At 33.2% G+C, this 16,097-nt stretch overlaps 1 protein-coding gene across 4 annotated transcripts in view; it reads right to left on the minus strand.

Moving 5' to 3' along the window:
- LOC128997912 (protein suppressor of white apricot) overlaps nucleotides 1-16,097 on the minus strand; it is a 56,100-nt gene that overhangs the window by 34,486 nt on the left and 5,517 nt on the right. For all 4 annotated transcript variants that reach the window (XM_054423738.1, XM_054423737.1, XM_054423735.1 and 1 more), the window contains exons 5-9: nucleotides 11,740-11,816; nucleotides 8,312-8,521; nucleotides 4,775-4,889; nucleotides 3,601-3,833; nucleotides 2,327-2,420 (exon numbers count right to left, since the gene is read on the minus strand). In XM_054423738.1, the coding sequence (XP_054279713.1) occupies nucleotides 2,327-2,420; nucleotides 3,601-3,833; nucleotides 4,775-4,889; nucleotides 8,312-8,521; nucleotides 11,740-11,816 (729 nt within the window). The remainder of the gene's footprint in view (nucleotides 1-2,326; nucleotides 2,421-3,600; nucleotides 3,834-4,774; nucleotides 4,890-8,311; nucleotides 8,522-11,739; nucleotides 11,817-16,097) is intronic.

The following is a 16,097-nucleotide window of genomic DNA, read 5'->3' on the forward strand; positions in this document are numbered from 1 at the left end:
CTCTCGTTAAAATAAAATTTTCTTTTGATGATTCTTTGCAAAACTTCTTTACCTTTAATATGGTATCTATTTTATGTGTTAATAAGGGCTTACATGTTGATTGGTTAGTTATAATTTTCCATTTCTGATTTAAAAAACATTACTTAAAAGACACAACATCACTCCAAAATTACCTTGTGTAAGGCCATAAAGACAGGGGAAGGATTAGAACACCAATCTATATTGAAAGTTTGGTATTATTTGAGAAAAAGCGTTCGATCAATTTTGGTATCGACACATCACTAATGTAAATCTAAAATATTAATTTTTCCATGGATGATAACTTTAAAACTATACATGGTTTATACGGTAGTAAACAATATAATGAAACTAAATTACCCCAGAGATCAGGAAGGGGTCGAGGATCCATAGGAAGAGGATTCATAGGTGAAGGTTTTTCTTGTAGCAGCATTTCCATTGTTGATGAAGGTGATATTCCATCGCCATAGATGAGTTCAAGGGTGCAGTTCACATATATATTGGAGATGGGTCAGGATGGTCAGGAGAAGGTTAAGTGAAAGTGGAAGGATTTATTAGTACATTTTGTAATAAAATTAGTTCATTTGATATACAAACAGTGCTTAAGTAAACATAAAAATCACAGAAGAGATTTGTTCCTAAGTTGTTATGTATAAATCTGTTTAGCTGCCACTATATGGAATCTTATGTTATATATTTGTTAAATTTTAAATTCCAGTGTATTGCAGTGATGCGCTCTAAATTTAGATTAGGTTAACACGTTCAGTGCTGACTACATCAACTGATGTAGTGGTGCCACGAGCGCTCCTATACATACATTTAAATTATGGAAAAATACCAAGAACACTTTTATTTATCATTTGTAATTCTATCAAACTATACCAAGTTCAAAAAGATCAAATGAGAAATAGCTGAAATTTTACGATTTTTATTTTTTAGTTGTAAAACGGGGTAGAATAAGGCAGAAGCTAGTCAGGTTTGCCCACTTTACAACTAAAATTCGTAACATTTCAGCTATTTCTTATTTGATATTTTTGAACTTGTTATCGTTTGATAGATAATTTAAATGCTAAATAAAAGTGATGTTGGAATTTTTTCATAAAACCAGCCATTTTCGAGTAATTTAAGTTAACAAAATTTTAAATGGCAGCCATTTTGAAATTTTAAGTTGAATCGAGATGAAGTTTTACGGGTCTCTTCTACCTTAACAAACATACCAAGTTTCATAAAGATTGGTCAAAAATATTAAAAGATAAAAATGTTTATGTAAAAAATAGAAAATGGCGGATATCTGGTTAACGAAGCGATTTTGAATAAAATGTTATTCTTGATTTTCTATTTATTTTGACCCAAGGAATCACTAGGTAAAATATGTCTCCACCTTTTTTGAACACCCTGTATATCTAAAGCCGAGTTGTTAAAGTGCTCAATTCTAATAGGAAGGTTGATGGTTTAATCCTGAGAAAACAAAAGTGCTTTACAATTTTTAGCCATAAATAGCAAAGAAGCCAAAATCTGGAAACAAAATACTATAAAATATGAACAATAGCAATAACATTGGGGTAATTAAATGAAATAAAGATCATTTAAAAGTATATATTAAATATTTTCCGACTGTACAATAGGTTTTGTGAGTTATTGAGATTCTCTGGCACATCTCATTGGTAAAAATTTATATTTTAAGATAAAATAAACAGGTATTTTAATTTATGAATGGTTTTAACTTTAGTATATCCAAGCAAAGAGCAAAGATTTGAAGGCCCTTATGTCTGAAAAGTGAAGAAAACAAAACAAAAATGGCCAGATTGGTTGATGAAACAATTGCTATCAGAAATTGAATAAACTATTATTCATGGAGGAAGATTACATAAATTTTATGTTTCACAGATTTAAAAGTAAAAGTAGCAATAGCAATACAACATTATGATAGAGAACAGATTTAACCAGATATCAAGTGATAGGGTTATTTTCTTTTAAATAAAACAAAACATATTAGTTTGTGATACATAAGTAGTAGTAGGTTTATTTATTTTTTATTTTAAAAGTATTTTCAACACATCTATAGTCTGCAGCTAATCAATAGATGAAAGTAGCTCTGTTTTAAACTAAATATTTGCTATTGCTGTAATTCTTATTCTCACCTTGTTTACAGCTTGTCACCCATTAACTTTACTTTTAACTATCTTGCCTTGTATCATTAATTCTCTGCTGAGCTAACACCATAAATAATTCAATAAAACATAATTTTAAAAATGGTAGTTAACTTGTTAACTAAGTTTTATGATTTATAAATAAAATTGGTTATTACCTGGTTTGGAGTTTGGTTGACTTGGGACATCATACTGGCTGTAAGGGGCAGATGAATCTTCATCAACTACTGACGACACACCATCGGTAGACTCCTGTGTCAATAGCATTAAATTTAATACGATAATTAATAAGTAGGGTAGGCTAGGACTTGTGCTGGAGGTATTTATGTAAACACCGAGGCATTGAAGCCTTGCACTCAATTGCAGTTTAGTTAAATAAATAGGCCACTTGAAGTGGAAGGGAAAGGGGTCAATTGGCCAGAGCAAGGTTTGGCGAGTAGGTTACTGTCTTAGGGTTAGAACCTATACAGGAAGGTTTATATGGGGAATTTCTGATTGACAGAAATTGTTTTCAAAATCTCGTAAAATAGGCCTACATTTTTTTAATAAAAAGTGTAGTGCAACGACACAGACACACATTCATTTCAACCCTTCCCCAAGTACTTAATTATTGGTGTTTCTATAGTCTTGCAGGCTGTTTTAATCTAACAGATAAAGATCCCGGTGGTTGGAAATTAAAAGCATTAATGTTTGCTTTCAGTTAGTTGTGTATGGAATAGCTTTATATGGTGGTACCACAAAAAAAACCTGGACAAAATTCTCCGTCAACAGGCAAAATCTCTTAGAATTATCTTTAGTATAAAAAAAAAACAGAGAATCAGTAAACAAATATTTTTCTAAATTGGGTATAATGACCATCTATGATTTATACATTTTTGAAACTATTCTAGGCTACATGTAAAAAGTTCAGATTATCAAACTAAAAATTTCCACAGTTACAATTTACGAAAAAAACCAGTTTCATAGGCAAAAAATTGTATTTAGCCGACCCAAAAATATTTTCAATGAACATAATTACAGTAACTTTAAAAAACTACTGAAAAACTATTTGCAATCTAAATCATTATATTCAATAGAAGAGTTTTGGAATTTAAATGATTAGAAATATGTTATGTTAAAATTTATGTTCGTAATCTATTATTTAGGATACTTGTATACCTAACTTTTTTGTTTCTCTTTTCCTTTCTGTGACGCAATTCATGTATTTGCTGTTAAATTGTACACCATCACTTAGTAATGAACTAATGATCGAGTATGAATACATCTACCTTTCTTTATTTTAAGCGACTTGTAAAAACAATTAGTCTGGAATAATAAGCAATTACACTTATACGATGTAACTAAATATTATGTCTCTTTTTTTTAAACACTGGTCCGATCAGGATTTCATGTACAGAATAATAACACTGAGAATTTGTAAATAATAACTCACCTGGAATGAAGGAGGGTTCTTACTTAAGACTAAGTGATTTAAATCTTCCTCTGATGGCCTTTCAGGACCATAAGCATTGCCAAGGTTAAAACCGTTTTGTTCTTCGTTCTCAACTGTTTCCATTGAAGGGTTTGATAAATTGTATATGTTTTCCTTATATGTTTCTCGTAACTGTTGAACGTAGTAGTCATGATACTTATGACCAGGCTCCACAAACAAAAAGTTCTTAGGATCTGAAAAATAAATAAGCATGAAAAATTTGACAGATTAAGATTGGACGGTAGATAATCAGGATTTGGTTAAGTCATCATTGGTAACAGAGTAAAATAAACTTCAAACGGTTTTCTGAGAGAAATATTTCTAGATGGGGCCTTTGGATCTGCGATTTAAATAAAAAATGTTCTTTCCTTTGTTACATATAATCATACAGTAGAACTCCGATTATCCGAATCAATAGGGACCAGACCCCATTCGGATAATCAAAAATTCGGATAATCGGAGTTTTACTGGAATTCCGGGAATTTTAAAGAAAAATCCTCATTTTCGGTACTGAGTGAACTTTTAATTAATAATAATTTAAATCAGAACATTTTTACAGTTTACAATGCTCATAGTACAAGTGTTCTATACATGTTATTAAGTCAATAGTGTTCCATCAAAGTCCAAAATTGGCTAAATGTGTTTAATAACAATTTTTTGATATTTTGCAAAACTTATTACTGTAGCTTTACGTTTTTAAAATTGTTGAAATAAGCGATTCGGATAATTGGAGATTCGGTTAGTTGGAGTTCGTATAATTGGAGTTCTACTGTATTCCTTTATTAATTTTTATTGAAATTGATTTTGCTTAGCCTGAAATCACTCACTATCATTAAATAATCTACATTCACTGAGTAAAAGTTAATTTAAAATAAAATAAGACTAGAGATGGGTCTTCCGTCCATAAATATATTCATCCCTATTTCTACAAGGCAAAATGAAAATGAACCACAGTTAGTTTAGTTTTGCATCGATCATGAATTCAAACTCACACGAGAAAGAGATGACGAATTCCTTAATTTTCTCATTCCAGGCTTTCACATGTACTCCTGGCTCGAAGTAACTTAAATACTATTGATGAAGTGAATATCAATGAGAATACCAAAGCTATAACATTTCTATACGATATTGTTACCTTGTTTCATTAAGTCAGAAGCTATTTCTGATGGATGTAAATCTCTGGAGTAGGCAAAATTTATTAGTCGAGAGACAATCTCCTTGACATGCTGCGGCGGAACAGAAACTTGTTTCTGAAACATAAAGGGAACAAAAATAAATTTAAAACTAGGGATGGGCCGATTCCGATTCTCGATACCTCGATACCTTCAATACCAGTAGTGGTATCGAAGAATCGCCGATAAACAATACTTCGCTTCATTGTACTCGATACCGATTTTGAAAAGAAAAGTGAGGTTAATTATGATGCTAAACTCAACTGATGTTGAAGGTTGTAAAGAGTGGCACATCATAGTTTATTTGAAATACTCTGAAGTCAGCTAATATAAATAATTCCAAGTTCATTATCTCACATTCATAATAGTTTTATAATCCAAAATAGCTTGCCTTTGCATTCCACAACAATGACGTGTTCAACTGACAACTACTGGTAGAACAGAACTCTAGTTGAATGATAGAGGCTTATCACTTGCCGCTCTGTTGTCAGATCAAGGGCAATGTTGCCAGATGGTACAAACATTGAATACATAAATATAATACACATAAAGTGTATATGGTCAATGGTACTAGTATAACTCGTGTTTTCTAACTCGTGATAGGGTTTATGTACGTTTCATTAGCAGCTTAACCCTCGAGCGGGCACTTGCGGAGTTTTCCTCCGCACTTGTAGTTTTTGTTAATATAAATATGCATAATGGGTGTCGGCAGTCGTGTCTGGCTTTACACTTCACGCACCTCATCCTGGGAATGCTCCTAAGCTATTTTTACCCCCGAATTCCTCCTCATTTTGTTGTCAGTTGCAATTCAGTGACGCGGTGTCAGTTTGCGGAGGTTTACTCCGCGTGCGCCCTATCGCGTAAGTCCTTAGCGCAGAATTTATTTCCTCATGCGCTATTGTCAAACTGCGTGTAAATTTCATATATACAAAATTATAAACATGTTTAAATGTATTATTTCATTTATAATTATTATCAAATATATTTTGTTTGAATGTATGTATATGTATAATTGCATCATTGCGGAACAAAACTGCACACGCACCCTTTCTCGGAACATACCTTTATACTACAAAATTGCTCAATATGATTATTTGAAATATTACTCATATAAAGTTAAACGAATAATGTTATTAACAAGGAAATCAGGTTTCTGATTAGGTTATTCAACATTTACATATAATATTTTGTTATAGCAAAAAGTAAATCGGTAAAATTTATGCTATTTAGTGTTGCGGAATAAAACTCTGCATGCGCCCGCCCCTGTTCTACTTGTGTTTTAATGAGGTCAAATCCCGACCTATGGTTGACCGACGCTGGTTCTGAACCTCGACTTTGCGAAATTCCTGCAAACATAACCTCTATATAACGAACCTCATTTAAACAAAATCCTTGATATAACGAATATTCAGTTCGGTCCCTTCATATTCGTTATACTGAGGTTGGACTGTATTATAAAGTCAAGAAGTGGACATTTGGTTTTAAATATGAAGCCTACATATTAGAATATTCAAGAGGAAGCGATCGGTAGAGAACAATGAAGACGACCCTTGTACTTTGCCCTACGCTTCTGCAAAGACCTAGAAACGATCGGAGCGGCAGTTGAGTTCGAGACACAGGTACGCATAGACTCGCGTTTCTGCCTGTAGTCATTAACCCATTAATTTGTAAAGTTAAGTTAACTGCTTAAGTATATTTCGTTACCGTCAACTAAAAGTCCTAACAAAAATGTATATCTTCTTGATGTATCTTATTTTCCTTATAGGCTGACCTAATCTATGTAACCTTAATCAATATCAATGCAGTTATCTTATCGTTATCTTGTTGTTAAAGATTAAATCAAAATATCATACTCCTTTATTTATAGAGATAGCGAGAAGCACACATAAGCTATGTGTTATTAAATGAATTTTTTGCAGGTATCGGTATCGAGTGCGGAATCAAAAATTGAAACCAAAGTTGCAGAATTGGAATCTATATCAGAATCAACCAATTCAGGAATCGGCCCATCACTATTTAAAACAAAATAAAATAAATCCATAATTAGTGGAATGGCTTTTTAAATTAGGTACTTAATCTTTTAATCTGTGATGTGACAGAGTAGGGGTCTGTGGATCCACTATATTTTCTGGTCAGGTAGAATCATCGATGTATATAGCCAAACTGTATCACGCCCTGGCACAGGAAAACGGTGCAAAAACCGAACCGGCACTCAGAAGGCTCCCCACATCAACTGTGGGCACCAGAGCGACCCACAGCATTGAAGTAGTATTGTGACCTCCGACATATACTTAAAGACCGCTTTGTTAGCAAAACGTTTTGAATTAAAATTACTTCCTTTTAGTTTAATATCATATGTATTTCTCTCTTTACTACTAATATCAAAACTATTACAGGTTTGAGGAAAAGTCTGGAGACCCCCTATTAACTTTTTAATGGGTTACACCAGGAAAACCAAACTCTGCACACCTCTATATGGCATAAAAGTGCACTTTTTTCTTTTGTTGGTATCCCAATTTTGACCAAAAAACCAAAATTAGTTATTTTGGGGGCAACTCAAGAATTTTAAATGTAAAGCCCTATCAAGTGACACCGCATTTTAAAGGGCATTAGTTTAAAAGAATATCGGCGACAAACACTAGAGGTACCAATCTCAACCCATTACAGAGTGGCGGCCATTTTTAATTCTTCATCAGCCTGAGAGACCCCATGTAAATATATAGACCAATATCCCCTAATCACGTTTTTATGGGTTGTACAAGGGAAACTAAACTCATTATTACTGTAACAAGAAGAAGTAACTAAAAAAAAGTACTTTTGGTTGCTATGAAAATTTTGCCCAGGATCCCACAGGGGGCGGCTCAAATTTTTTAAATATAAAGCCCCATCAAGTGACACCTCATTGTGAAGGCAATCAGTTAAAAAGAATATTGGTGAAAACCAACTCAATCTAATACAAAATGGCAAATTTTTTTAGTTTCAGGCAGTAGTACATTTAACATTTTTGAGCTGCCCTAATATGCTTCATTTTGTTCCCAGGGGAAATTGTGATACCAACTAAAAAGTACACTGTTTATCTTATAAAGAGATAAGAATAGCAATTCTAGCTGTTTTATCACAATTTCTTCCCTAATGCTGGTAATATGTAATTAAATAGCCGATAAAAGTTACTTGGCACACAAAAATGGGATTATGATCGCCGTTCATAGTCCGACTGCACCGCTAGGCCCGTGGCCTGGTGGTACCAATGTACCAGTACCAACATTTGAATATTGGTTCTCAGTACTACTACTTTTTCTAAGAACCAGAGGTGCCGAGAATCGCCCTCAGGTACCAATACATCACTAATTACTATCACAAAAGGAGAGGGATAGGGTACAACGACCTACTTCAACAAACAACAATTGTAAAAGCTTCACTCAATCAAATCATTTAAGTTGAAACTGTGAAGGGAGATTCTGTATAAATAAATTATTCAAAGCTGATATTTCAGTTTCTACCTGAACTGAAGTTGTAGGTTGTGCCTGAATAGAGTGACGTTTACTACGCCGCCTCCTACGGAATGTTGGGCTGTCTCCAGAAGTGCTAGGTTCTTCTTTTTCTCCCATACTATCAGCTAGACTTTGCTGCATATTGCGGATCTTGTTGACCAACAAGTTGTAGGAACAGTCTGAGGAGGGCTTGTAGGCAATACTTGGTATACTTGGAGCCTAAAAGGATCAATACAAGACATTTCAGGAAAACAACTTATTTAATCTTTATTATAGAGTTTGCACAGAAATTAACTAATCCAATAACTATGACTATTCTACAAGAAGTCTATTCAACTTCAACAAACCTCTAAAAAAGGGGAAAATATGTCTATAAAAGGTATAAAATTACCTGAATAAAGTCCTCGAAACGCGTAATCCGTAAGGATTAACAGGATCACTCTGGCAGTACTCAGGTATTTTTATACCTTTTATAGTTTGTTCTGTGATCCAGAGACAAAACCACTCAAAATACGAAAATACTTTTATTTGACTGTTTCCGATACTATTTGCCATCGTGACTGAATTTGGAAAAAAGTGTTTTCTTGTAGTCAAAGCAAGTAAAAGCATTTTTCTCTATTTAAATAGGATTAGTTTAACGAGTACTTAGGTTTGCTGCAACAGGGAGGGTAAAAGGTTTTTTTTTGTTAATAGTTTAGAAATAAATAAATGCATTTTCCAAATTTGATCAAAATATGTTCATAACCAAGCAAACTACAACAGATTACGTATTCCCCGTAAGAATAACATGGGAATTTAAAATTTAAAATTATTTTTATATTTTCTCTGTAACCACTAGGCACATAATAACGCTTCAATACCAGGTCTTACCATGAGTACTACGGTAATAGCTCATTCCCTATATGGGAAATTCACTAAAAATCAAAAGGATTCGATCAATAACGTTGGCCGAAGCGTCTAAATAATAAACCATATTTCAATTACTACTAGCTGTTTGAAAAATGTCCGGCCGTTGTTTATGTCTGGTTATTTACCACATCCCATCAGCTATAGTTACGATTGGCACGTGTATAGCCTATGTGAGTTGTTTCAAATTTAATGTTCTTTAATGTAATTAATTAAGACACCCAATTAATTTCAGACTAATAGGACATAACTTATAGTTATAAAATAGATTGTTTAGGATGAAATAGTGTGAGTGACCTAGCTCATGAAAGTATTGTACAATAATTAAATGAAATTGTAGGCTTATATTGATTTAATTTTTTTTTTATTATTGGTCATTTTCAAGGTAAAACCCTATAGGCCTACAAATAACAATTATTGTTCATTATAACAATATAATAATTCAAACATGTAACAACATATCAAATAACTTCTTGATCAGCATTGTACGTGTTATTAAATTTACGGAAAGTAAATAAAGATACTTCTTATAACACTTAAAACACATATTTACGCTTATACTGTTACTCACAAGACGGTAAATATACAAAAGATGGTAAGTGGTGATCGATTTCGATTGGACACTCCAATCATCATCAGACCCAATAGGCGAATCTTTCAAATAGGCAACATTCGCCTATTGGGTCTGATGATGGTTGGAGTGTCCAATCGAAATCGATCACCACTTACCATCTTTTGTATATTTACCGTCTTGTGAGTAACAGAATAAGCGTAAATATATGGTTTAAGTGTTATAAGACGTATCTTTATTTACTTTGCGACAACATATCAGTAATATAAATAAAGGATACAAATACAGTATTCTATTATAAACAGACTTGGCCATATTGTTTTGTAAGGCTGAATGGCTCTGGTTGACTCTCAAAGACAAGAAATAATCTAAATAGGCAGAGCTAATATGCCAAGATCGAGATGTACGGCTCGATGTCGAAAGGTAATGAAATTCGCCACTGCCCCTGCATAGGTGCGAATTTGGGTCTTTGCTCTTTAGTAGTTGTGTGTTTACACAATGGCACACACAATGACTCAGGGGGTGCTACTCGCCCGTCCACACCACCTTCCCCCAAGGCCACACCCTCAAAACGGAACTACCCCTAGGGTGATGATGACACTTAAAGAATAATTATGATTTGAGAGTTTAAATTTGTGGGTTAAAGTAAAGTAGTTTCTAGCTAGGGGTCGGTATGTGCTTTTTTTTCTACGAATAATCTACAAAAGATTCTCATCAATTATCTCAATTATTCAATCCCAGGTTTGGGTTGAGTATACATTTTTTAATGTTCATAAAAATGGAACGAATCAAAGAAAGAGTAGATAAATCTATGTTGTGATTTTCACGTCAACAGTTGGACAGTGGGCTATATTAACACCATTCAACATAAAGAGAATAAAAATTAAATATAGGCCTAACTAATTTTTATATAAGCCAATTGTAGAATAAACTTTGAAAAAACAAATTTTGACTGATTTGTGTTATAAACAACAAACTAGTCTATTGTAAGAAGACAATCTGGTTTTTTCCTAATGATATTTGTTTTAAGTTCATCTTAGGCCTATTACAATCATTGGTTTTAGGCTAGTTGTTAAATATGTTTTTAAAATAAATTTTTTCCCACAGGATAAATATGACTGTTATTAAAATCACTCATTTATCCAACTGAGCTATTTGTTATATCTTGATCTTGTAATTATTTCAATAACCACATCTTGTAAAATGCAACCAATTTAATCGTATTAGGTGTCCTATTAACTTAGGTGTCCATTAAACTTGTAGGTGTCAATCTTGATCCTAAGTTAGTTTGGGATATTCATGTTACGAAGGTTTGTTCAAAGCTTTCCAAAGTTGTTCACATGTTGCGTCGCCTTAGATTTGGCCTACCTAGTCATTACTTAAGATCTTGTTATTTTGCTTTTTTTCATGGTGTTTTGCTATATGCTATTTTGTACTGGGGCAATAGTTCAAAAATAAGTGAAATTTTACTGATTCAGAAAAAGGATGTGAGGATTTTATTTAATGTAGACCCTGACGAGCACTGTAGGCCCTTGTTCAAACAAGCCAAGATTTTAACTGTGATAAAATGTATATATTTTTGTGTGTTTATGTTATGTTAAGAAGAATATAGATAACCTCACTTTTTCAAACCAAATCCACAACCATTTCACAAGATCTAGTCATCATGTTTATAGGCAACATTGTAGGTTAAGTAAAACCCTTAAGTCTTTCAATGTTTTTAGTAAATTTGAGAAAGTTTTGTCAGATTGGTTAGTGGAAAGAACCCAACGAGTTCTTGAAAAATACTATCAACGATTAAATGTTACCATTCTGTGTTCAGATCTAGGCCTATATATCTGTTTATTTTTAATTAGGCTAAGATATTTTAAATGTGACTTTGCCCATTGCATGTACATGTTTAACGGCAATAAACGATTCTTATTCTTATTTGGTTTAGGTTTGAGACAAGCATACTTACAGATTCAACAGTAGTGGATGAAGGAGCTAAACTAGGATGTAAATAATGTTCATCATTTTCTAGAGCGCTTTCATCTTCTGTAACAAAATCACAGTCTTAAAGTCAAATATTGCTTTAAATATGGACCATTTATAGAGAATGTTAAAACAAAACTATGTTATTTTTAGTGATGGGTGGATCCAAGAAAATGTTGGTACCGGATCCGGATCTTGAAAAATTTGGATCTGGATCCGAAGATACACAGATACACACTGCCATAAGGGCGGGTTAAACAAACGTAATTAACAGAATGTCAATTTAAATCATACTGTTTAATATGAAATTAGTAATGTTTAAAGGTTAATATATCTTATTGAGTAATCTCCAGTTGAGCCCATAATCCCTCATTTTTTGGGGACATTACAACTTTCCAAAATCTTAAAATGAAACTATAATGTGCTAAGTTTGCACGACCACCAAAAGGGTATCTGTGTATATTTTACTATAGTTCGATCTTGAGTATGCTATATCGTGGTTTTTGCATGCAGCATCCAATTCACCTCTTGTTAATCTCTTCCTTAAATTCGTTCCAGGTCCACAGTACTGATAGCCGTGTAAGTGAAGTTCTACTGGTAAAATACCCTGTGTCTGTGTTCAAGAAGATTATACTGTGTTCTAACATATTAGATGGGGGAGTCTTGACTTTTTATTCACCCTGTATGTACACAGAAAATCTTGTACACAGACACTGGGTATTTTACCTGTAGAATTTCACGTACCCTGTCAGTAGGCTACTGCGGACCTGGAACGAATTTAAGGAAGAGATAAGCAAGGGATGATCCAGGCATAAATAAATTGGATGCTGCACACAAAAACCACGATATAGCATACTCAAGATCGAAGGTAGGGATGTGTCGAATCCGGATCTCGAATCCACCGAATCTTAAGAAAAGATTCGGATTTGAGATTAATTTTTTTTATAATAGAATTATGAGGCATATACCACGATATATTGCCTAACCATAGAGGTTATTGACGTCGTTATATATTAAATGTGACATTGCCTGACCATAGAGGTTATTGACGTCGTAATATACAGTACTGTGACATTGACTACCATAGAGGTTATTGACGTCATAATATACAGTACTGTGACATTGACTAACCATAGAGGTTATTGTCGTGGTGGTGATTATAAGTGTTAAATGATTCCTATTCCATTCTTGCTTTTTTAATCGCCATAAGCCCGTTTGTAATTATTTTTGGGACTAGAGATTCAAAGATACCGTACGAGATTCTATTTTTTAGGATTCAGATTCAAGATTTGAAATTCCTGGATTCCACCATCACTAATCAAAGGATAGTAAAATTAGATCAGTGGCTGACAGCTTATTAGCTTGGGAAAGGGTAAAAGCTTCAGACTCTAGTATTGGTGAGAAAGCTGCCGCCTGGGCAGTTACTAACATAATGAAAACTAAAGCAAAACTTGGTGGGGGAAAAGGGAAGACTTCAAAAATATAAAAAAACAAATAAGAAAGAAAAAACCTGTTGGGAAAAGAAAAAAATCCTAAATATGCCTGCAAGAGGAAAAATAAAAGTGGTATGTGGCTCTATTTGAGACCTTATACGGGATCTGGTATTAAAAGTAGGCCTAAAAAAATGTACTCATAGGAAATGATTGAAAGACTTCCAGAAAAACCATTAAGTAGTTTGGATATAATAAAACTTGCTGCTGATTTAAAGTTGCCTTATTTTAGAGGAGTCTTCTTGTACACAGATAGTCATCTTGTACACAGACACAGATAGTCTTCTTGTACACAGTCACAGATAGTCTTGTTAGATACAGACAGCTTTGTGTTAGTAAAAAAATCTGGAAAAAATCTGTCTTGTACATGGATAAAGACAGCTTTGTGTTAGTAAAAAAATCTGGAAAAAATCTGTCTTGTACATAGATAAACAGCTTTGTGATAGTAAAAAAATCGGGAAAAATCAAAAAAATCGGATCCATCAAAACCAGATCCAGCCCAAGATCCTGAATTTTCAGCTCCAAGATCGTGTGATGGTTCTAGCTAGGATCTGGCGGATCCGGTAGTCCGATATCCGGATCCGACCATCACTAATTATAATAGTAATTAACTTTTTCTCCTTTTTTTACTATAGTAGTTGCCTCTGTTCTTGAGCACTAGTTTTATATTACTTTTAGGGGTCTGCGGTGCACCGAAAAAGTCGGTACGGTACGGTACAAGCTTAATTACCGTCATCGGTTCGGTACAGCATTTTACACGGTACAAATTCGGTTCGGTACAGCCTATTATAATAATAAATTACTTTCAGTTTACTATCGTAGTCAACGGCAGTTGGTTCCGAGCACATAAAAGTCTTATCAGATGTTTGTTTACGATCTTCATAATTTATAACTAGCATGATGATGCAATAAAAACCCCATTAGCAGTCCCAAATCCATTAACATTTTATCACGACAATAATTGTTGTATTGTAGTACTTCCAAGAACTGTTGAGTTTTATCACTTTTATTTTTTTACGACTTTCCCCAATTCTGTTTTATCATAAAAATAATAGTTTTATGATGACTGTTAAATGTTATCTCTAACTTAATCAGTATTTTCGTGAATATTGAATTTGCCGCTGGCCATTGCCTACTGCCATAAAACTGTTTATGGCTACATATTAAACTTGTAACAAATCTACAATCTTATTTTATAAATTAAATATTTGTTATGGATCTTTTATCTTTCTATTGACGACCATGGATATATACAAACTTTTGTCGTAATTTTAATTTCAACATCAAAATACAATATTGCACAATCGTGATATTTTAGGCCATTGACCTTTATTATGCATCCGGTATTGCTGTTTCAGAAGAGAAGCACGTTGATAAATTATAAATTGATATTCCCATAGTTAAAAAGAATTATTTTATAAACCTATAAAACAAAATCATAAAATCTTACATAAAGATAACAATAACGGAAATTGTAAAAAGGGTATAAAGATAACAACGTCATTCTTTCTCTTTGTTCTTCTATTTCTTGGGTTTCCCTTCATCACGCATTCAACAAGTTGCCATGGTTACTAATCACCCATGTCGTTATCAGCTTTTGTGACATAGCGCACAGCAGGGGGTAAAACTTGACGAAAATCGGTAAATTTTTACCTATTATTTAATTACCAATGAATGTACGGTACTACTTTATTGGTATTTGGTATTGTATTAATAATCGGTCCAAATGGCAGATTTTTGTCAAATTTTACACCAAATTTATTGAAATTTCAAGGTGAATATTAATAAAACAATTATTACCAAATATTTGTATTCATTTAAAAGATTGATTTGTGGTATTGGGTTCCCCACTGAGTGCAGCCGAGCGGCACTAATGAGGGTCGGACCTTCTTGGGGGTGAACAATAGACGGCTTATCAGACCCTCCCCTCCCCCGTGGTCTGGAGAAAGCATGTAAACAAACTATTGCACAAGCGTGCGTGACTTGACATTGAGCTGCTTCAACTATAGCCTAATTTTGTCAAATGAACTGTGATGTTTCAAAATCAAAAACAATAATTTGGGACCATACTGCTTAACAATAATGGACTGCAATTATTGTTGAACATACAATCCATTTTTAACAAACTAAGATTATACGATTCAAATACAATTATAAAAATTATCTTGGTATTTTACTTGGGGTAATGAAGTTATGTAGGTTAGTGTAATTCTCGGTTCATCAAGGTTCTACTGAATTATGTTTGGCAGTGAATAAGTGTAGAATGCAATTTATAAATTCAGGGATACACACCTTTTACACAGTTATAAAGTCTAATTGCCCAACATCAAATCTTACTCTGTGATAATCCAAATTTTAGTTTCAGAAAAAAACTTTGCAAGAATTGTATCCATCTTATAACTTAACTAGTTTTGAAGCTGATAAAAAAAATGGTCTTTGCCATTACTTCATCATAACCTCCAGTTTTTCATTGTCATCTGCTGTGAACAGCTGGCAAAACTACACTGTCTTCTACTGAATGCTTTTATATGTTTTTAAAATAAAAAAAAAAACAACTAGACATTGTGTTGGTTGGAAATAATTTATCAGTTTTGTGAAATTATCTTGTCAATAAATGTTTCAAACATGTTTATTCATAAAAACTCTCATCCTATTTTTAAACTACTTTATCATGGCTATTCAAAGTATCTCAGAGTAAAATAGGTAAAGCCTTTATCTCAACTGTGATTTTTCTTGACAAAATCCTCGTAGTAGTAAAAGGTTTTGTTTTAATAATATGTGGTACAGTAATTGTTGTTAGAAAACCATGAATGTAGGATACTATCCATTTTCATAGTAATGTCTATGTATTAAA

This window comes from Macrosteles quadrilineatus, unplaced genomic scaffold (genome assembly GCF_028750875.1).
Source record: "Macrosteles quadrilineatus isolate MER2022 unplaced genomic scaffold, UCM_ALF_1.0 Scaffold_7__1_contigs__length_78375512, whole genome shotgun sequence".
NCBI lineage: Eukaryota > Metazoa > Arthropoda > Insecta > Hemiptera > Cicadellidae > Macrosteles > Macrosteles quadrilineatus.